The sequence below is a fragment of the Gastrolobium bilobum genome, unplaced genomic scaffold (assembly GCF_033153095.1).
Source record: "Gastrolobium bilobum isolate Gb01-03AN ecotype WA unplaced genomic scaffold, APGP_CSIRO_Gbil_v1 utg22961, whole genome shotgun sequence".
NCBI classification, from domain to species: Eukaryota; Viridiplantae; Streptophyta; class Magnoliopsida; order Fabales; family Fabaceae; genus Gastrolobium; species Gastrolobium bilobum.
The window spans coordinates 295,914-303,771 of NW_026897314.1; the positions used below are offsets into that span (position 1 = coordinate 295,914).

Consider the following 7,858-nt stretch of genomic DNA (forward strand, 5'->3'; position numbering starts at 1 on the left):
CATCTCAATTTAAGAATGTAAGGATATGACTCTTTATAAGAGCCTTGATGACCGACCCAATTGACTGGGCATATGTGTGACAAATTCTGAACAAAAGTATCTTCGATACTTATACATTAATTAAATTTAATACATCACCTATTAAAATTTAGAAAGTAATCCACTTAATTGTGATTATTTTACTTATTCTTTCATGATTAATGTAACATATGGATCCTATTTATTTATTCTCTTAGAAAAGGAATATGTACTATGGGAATACTAAAGGTTTATTCCTACGCACCACTCTTTGTGGGACAAGGATGAATATGAATTTAGTCCATGCAAGGTCAATGTAGAGCTTGGTAGACTAGCAAATTAAAGGTATATGGTGCAGGGGAAGCCAATGTGCGGAGAAAATTTTCAGTGGTGCAGGAACATCAATAATTAAGTGATCCCTTTGAAAATTTTAGGATATAGATAAAAATATAAGTGAAGAAAAGAAGTAAAGTGGAAGAAATTTTTTCATATTTCCAAAAAAAAAAAAAAATCACCCAATTTTTCCAATGTGAGGGATGTGTAGGGTGAAGAAGTTGGTTTTAGTTTTCAGTCAACTCGAATCTCTGTGCCCACCACGTGAAGTGGCACAAATTATAGCTCTTGCTATCCACTCACATCTCCCATTTTTATCATTCTAAAAGAGATTATAACTTTATGCTCAAAAGAAACGATTAAGAAAAAGCATAGCCCTTTGTCTCCAATAAATTGCTCATGTTGGGGTTCTTTATCTCTTACAAGTATCTTTACTCACCTCTCTTCCTCTCTCTCTCTCTCTCTCTCTCGGCTCATAATTCAACCCTCATGCCTACATAAGGTATTATTGTCTCTGTGTTGTCCTTCTCAAACTGTACTACTTTACTCGAGGAAGCCAATTGTACAATACAATCACTCCACACACACAACACAAGAACAAAAAAACATACACACGGTGCATCATAGCACCAGCCATACCATATCCCTCTCACTCATCCTCGAGGTAAAAAAAACAGTAATTAAGGCGTGTCTTCCTTTCCTTTGCAGGGAACAGGAAAACTAAAATGAACTGAAAAGGATGGAATAGCTGCTCTTGTTCATGAACATGTCGTTCTCAGGCTTTGAAAGTCCCAAACAGCAACAGCAACAACAAGACTAGGGTTATTTTTATTTTTATTTTTGGGTGCAATCTAAGCTTAAAGAGATTCTCATCATGTATTCGTCAAATAGCTCCATCAACGGCAATGACCTAATCTCCTACTCTAACCAACCATTTTTCTATAGGCCTTTTTCCATTGAAAGCAACACATCTTCAAAAGAAGAAAACAATTGTGCCCTTCTTCCTCTTCCTCCTTTGTCCTTTCTTCAATTCCCTTCTCCCTTTGAAGACAACGAAATCTTCCTTGAACAACAACACCATGATGATCTCTTACCTCATCATCACCAACAATCTCTAGCTGAGATGGATGCTGCAATTATTAACATCAAGAATCCTTGCCATGTAACAACAACAACAACAACAATGGAGCAGATACCAAGAAAAAGATCTAGCAAGAGAGATCGACACAGTAAGATCAACACAGCTCGAGGACTCAGGGATCGGAGAATGAGACTTTCACTTGAAGTTGCAAAGAGGTTTTTTGGCCTTCAAGACATGCTAGGCTTTGATAAAGCTAGCAAAACTGTTGAGTGGTTACTGAACCAAGCAAAAGTTGAAATCAAACAACTTGCTAGAGAGAAGAATCATCCCAGTTATTATTGTAGCAGTTTTGGTGCTAAGAGTGCATCTTCAACTTCTGAATGTGAAGGTGTGTCGAGCTTGGATGAGGTTGCGGTTAGTGGAAATCAAGGTCAAGAAGGGGAAAAGAAGAGAAGAATTAAGGTTTCTAGAAAGAGTGCATTGAATCCTATTGGTAAAGAATCAAGGGAAAAAGCAAGGGAAAGGGCAAGAGAAAGGACAAAAGAAAAGCTTAAAAGTCGAAGACTAGTTCATGAATCAAAACAATGCAATGAAGGAACAAACAATAACCTTAACCGATTGGGTTCATGGAACCCCTTTGAAACGGTAGAAGAACCTGCAGGTACACAGAATCAAAGCTTGGATGTGGTGGCTGAGGCTGAAGAACCATGTTCTCACTCAAAGGAGCATTTGGGAACCATAGAGGATATGACACATGAAGATTCTTTGGTGATGATGAACAAATGGAGCCCAACTACTATGATGTTCAATTCTCTCAATAACTCTGGAATTATCCTTCAAGAAGTAAGTTCAAATTAATCACTGTTAATTAGTTAACTTCAAGAAGTTTATAAGGTTTCAAATTAGTTCATATGTTATAATATGGTTTTGGTCTTTCAATTAGCATGTTCTGTGTCACTGACAACCATGCATAAGATCAAAGTGTGCATAGGTAATATATTTCTGATCATTCATTCATAAAATTGTTTGCAGCATCAATTTGCAGAATTCCAGTCATTGGGAAAACCTTGGGAGGCGTACAACAATCACATCTAATCTATGCTCATCATTTGCACCAATCATCATCTTTTTATGTGTCAGATGAATAAGATACAAATCATGCTGTGTATTTTCTTTACTTTCCTTTTGGCATGTAATGTGATAAGGTATCTTCCATCTACTAGCATATGGAAAACAATGTTTCATAAATGGTTGTGTATTTCATCTCTATAAAATGTTACCTCTTTCTTGTTTCTGCTTATTTTCACCCCTTAATATATTTATTCACTGACATATGGTACAAATTCATTAATATATATCTTATAATAGTCTTAGTGCCTGTTTTTAATTAACAAAAATAATTAATTGAATCTTTTCTCCAACCCTGATTACAATGCATTAATTTTATCAGATTTAGCATTTTAGCTTTGGCATGAAGAGGATTTCAATTTATGCTGCTATTGCTGTCATATCCATTTACATAATAGTCTTGCTACGCTACTCGGCATATATTTATTTCCATGTTGTAGGTTTTTTTTTTTTTTTTCTTCCTCAATCCAACCATTTATCCCTTGGAAAAGGGTTAGGGTTACTTATCAGATGTATGTTTTTTTGTAATTGTTTGTGGGTAGTTTTTCAAGTGTATTCCAATGTGTAAATTCAGCTTATCTTTATAGATGTGACTGAATATGCTCTTGGGTGATCCACTATATATCCACTTCCAAGACATAATTATTTAGCTTGATTAACACAGATTTAAGGAAACCAAACATATAAAGGAATGTTAATTGAGAATAAAATATAAAATACATTTAAAATATCGAATTATGACAATTGACATGAGTAGTAAAATCAGAAAGTCTTGGTGGAATAAAACAAGTCCAATAGTTAAAAGTATATATTTTGGGGAGTGTTATTTACACAAAAATTTGACTACACATATTACTTGAGGGTTGTTGATGGAAAAGAAGAAAAGAGAGAGAGAAAAAAAATGATGATTTAATTCTTCACAAATTCTATACTACTATAAGTTTTCCTTCTAATTCTTCAATTCAACTAGCATGCTAATTAAAAGGACTTTATTTAAAGTTATAATCAATGAAATCAAGATATGAAAAGGAAATAATATGGACATAACAATCTAAAAGACAAACAAAATAGAAAGAATAATTCAGAATAAATTTTCATGTAAAGAGGAATCACATACCTTAAAATGCATTTATTTATTTATCTATTTTCTTTTTCCTTGCTACGAATATATATACTTTCTCTTTTTTACATTGACCACCCTTTCCTTTTCGCTAAGATTATGACAATGTTCTTCTATTCCCTAAGCTTAGGTAGAAATATTGTTTTTCACTCAAGGCTTGTAATTATTGGGCTGAAAATAAGAAATGGTCAAAACTCAAAGGGATTAATAAAAATAATAATAATAATACGGTTGGCTACTTTGCTAAGTGATTATTTCAAACAAGAATGCTTTAACCATGTTTAAATGTGCATGTGAAAAATGTAACTTTAAATAGAAACAAAATAAGTTCTAGAGTGTCAAAAATCACACACAAAAAAAAAGAAAGAGACTGACATAACTATATATCCCATTCATCGATCAAAGGCTCAAGATCACACTAAAGTATAATTCTATCGTATGTAATCTACAAATTCAACTTTTACCATCAAATTAACTTATGCTTAATTTGGAAAAGAAATACAATATATTTATTCATGTTATTATACCTTTACACTCTATCGTTTCCTATTCACAACTTTTATAAGTCTAAAATCAATTTAATTTTTTTTTTTTGAAATGCATATATTTAAATTTTTTTCATTTTGAAGTATCAAACTCATTACTGACAAGAAATGCATCTAGAGTTAACAATAACTTTTTCCTAAGTCATCTTACACAGATAATGAATTTTTTACTAGCAACCTTTTAATTTTAGGGACAAGTTAATTACTTCTATATCAGTGTAAGAATAAAAAGTCATACATTAATCTTTGTCATTAATTTGCTTGTAGCTCACATATCGAATAAGTTGAGCCATTATATATAAATAAACTTAATAACCAAATTCGAAAGTGTAACTTATACCGGTATAAAATCATCAAGACCCTTATTTTTATTGAGAATCAAGTTCATTTCTAATATATGCATGAAGAGTTATAATAATAAATCAGATAATTTTACTAATATTTTTTTTGGAAGAAAATAAAATAAAATAAAATCTAAATTTATGTAAAAAATATCGAAGGTAGAGTCAAAGAATATTGGTGGTAACAATAACCACGAAACGACAATATTCTTATTTTTATATTTTGAAAACTTGTTAGGTATTACTAGTTATTACATAGAGAAAAATTATATCGCTGAATGCATTCTTGGGGAGGGGGCTGAACCTTTAGCCATCACTGTTCCCCCGCACTCCGGATTAGTCCCATAGCCGGCTCAAAGAGTCGAAGCTCGTGGGGATACCGGAGGGAGCCAACTCGTCTCAAAGAGATCATTAGGGTTGGGTAACTTCAAAAAAAAAAGAAAAATTATATTTACAATTTTTTTCAAAATAGATCATCTTATGTGAAAAGAAAACATATAATATGGTCACTAAAAAAGTCGCAATCATACAAAGGTGAATCAACAATTTTGATTTGTTAAGTATCTATTTTAATTTTTTTTTCTCTTTCTTTTTTTGGAGATATTTCAATCGGTTCATCCCTTCGCGATTAGTCCGATTCGGAGCGAGTCCTGAGATTATGGCTTTAAACCCCTCCCAAATAGAACACATACTTTCACCTCCATCTGTTCAGTTCCCTGGCCCCAACTGAGCTACCATCATTAAGTTTTCTCTCTCTTTTTTTATTATCATTACTCTATCTTTATATGATTATGATTCCTCACACGAACATATTATGTTTTTTTTTTTTCACATAAGAAGATTCATATCCCAAATTTATTAGTTTACAAACTACATAATGTACTAAGAGTAATATATTCTAGCATATATTACACCTAATAAATAGTTTTATTTATAAGAATTTGTAAAAAAAATAAATACATATAACCCTCCCCGTTAATATAAGTTAAAAGTTATAGGTGAATAAACTTATAAAAGATTTTGCTACGACTACGGGTTTCGAAGTAAAAGGAAAATATCTTCTCAATACTTAGCAGCACATCTTTCTAAATTTAACATGGTCAGACATGAAGAATATGCTTAATTAATGAATTATACCATACAGTACTTTGTTGAGCATTTCAACAGAATTTATGACTTGTATATTTATCATTACTTCTTTAATTACACTTATTTTTATGGAAAAGAATTCATTTATAAAATTTTTTATAAATTTTTATAAATTATATTATGTATTATCGAAAATATATAATATAACCTAATATATTTCTGAAAGTATATAGTGTAATTTGTAAATAAAAAATTTGTAAATATAACTCTCATTTATTTTTATTAGTATTCATTATTTTTGACACCCTTTGGATGGAGAATTTATACTTACCTATCTTGATTTATTATTTATGATGAGAATAATTTAATTTTTTTATATAATAAGGTTGGTAAAAAACATCAAATATAAAAATAATATATAAAATAAGAAATACAAATATAATTTATAACACAATAAATATCAAATATCATAAGTGGTAACTAAAGAAAGGTTACTAGCCCATATACAAGTTTTGGAACCACAACAAACTTTGGGGTGTTATGTCAAAAATTTAGAGTTGCGACCCAATATGGGTATTCTCAAAATTCAATTCCATGTGGTCAAAGGTCAACAATCAACAATGGAAAAGAAAAGAAGAATCGGATACCATACAAGCAGTACTACAACTATTACATAGCAGCTAACAAAAAAAGAAGGCAATGTTTTACTGTTTTGGTTCAGAATATCAACTGCAGTGCCCCTTCAACCGGTTTGGCTTTGCTTATTTCATACACAGAGACAAGGAATCTAAAAAAGTTTCAACTTTTAGTTCAGTTTCATAACGGGAACTTCTTTTTGAATCGACTTCTAATTTACTGAATAATATACCTTTACTTCCAATTCATATATTAAATAAAAATTTCTTTTCATTTCAAACCTATCATTGTCTTCAATTCAAATTGTAATCTACCAATCATTTTCTTTTATTTTAATTTATAAATTTTAGATGAGATTTTCTAATTTGTTTGAAATTTGTGAATTGTAAAGTTTTAGGATCGATACACAAGAACTAAATTCCATTTTGTTGAAAAACTTCAAATTTATTCAAAAGTCTTATATGGGGTGTTAGAATTTGAAATCTCATTCCAGATTTCTTTAATTTTCTCTATTCTATTTCTTAGTATTCTATGCAGCAGCTAGCCCAGACATTAGAAAGAAAGTTAAAAGGGCAAATTTTTTTGGCCGTATCCTAATCTGCCCTCAGAACAGTGTTTTCTCTTATAACTTCCTGTTACTGTCTCTCTCTCTCTCTATCTATTTATGGATCTCAGAAAATTTATGTAAAGGTTTAGCAGGAAGATATTTTCGGTGTTACTCTCATCTCATTGAGTGTTCGGTACATTATTTATTTTAGGGATAAATTATTTTATCTATTTTTTTTTTTGTCTATTTTTACTGACCACTCTAAAAGATTATTAGATCATAATTTTAATTAACATTTATCTTTCTCTCTCCTCTTTATATTACAATCTAACGATGTTGAAAAATAATAAGTAGAGATAGACAGAAAAAATAACCTATCTCTTTATTTTATATGAAAAAAAATAATACTTTTACACTACCCTTCTCTTTATAATTATTTTCATCCATATCCTTTATTTTTCATTTTTTTGCAAATATATATATATATATATATAAATATATATATATATATATTACAGAAAATTTGCATTTATCATTTAACATAACACAAGAAAGTTTTCTACACATATAACATTTTGTGAGACCCACACTTTTTGAAGCAAAAACAAAACTACTGCACGCAAAACGAATCTCTATAACATTGCACAATCACTTTTCCTATCAGGTTACTCTTATAAAACCCATATCACAGATGTACCAAAAATGAGCTCGATTTACCAGAAACAGGAAACCTAAAAAATGACAACAGATCCATATTTATCCTAAAACCAGAATCAAATAATGACTAATTTTTAAATTTTTCTAAAGAAAAAAAAGAAAAGAAAAGCAAGAAGAAACTGGAACAAGAGAAAGGAACCCTTGTAGAATGCCCTAAAAGAGTAAAGAGTACCATGCTGCAGCTAGCTCTTCCATGTATTGTAACTTTAATTGATAGATCAATAACATTTCCGCCAGATTAATGATCAGATAATGAGATCTTGAGCAGCAAAAATATTTAGTTCATATTATTGATTGAATAAT

General features: G+C 30.6%; 1 protein-coding gene across 1 annotated transcript; it reads left to right on the forward strand.

The window, feature by feature from the left end:
• The first annotated feature begins 1,225 nt into the window (after positions 1-1,225).
• On the forward strand, positions 1,226-2,290 carry LOC133305913 (transcription factor CYCLOIDEA). The gene has a single exon (XM_061506164.1). The coding sequence runs from the start codon at positions 1,226-1,228 to the stop codon at positions 2,288-2,290; it is 1,065 nt and encodes a 354-aa protein (XP_061362148.1).
• The last annotated feature ends 5,568 nt before the right edge of the window (positions 2,291-7,858 follow it).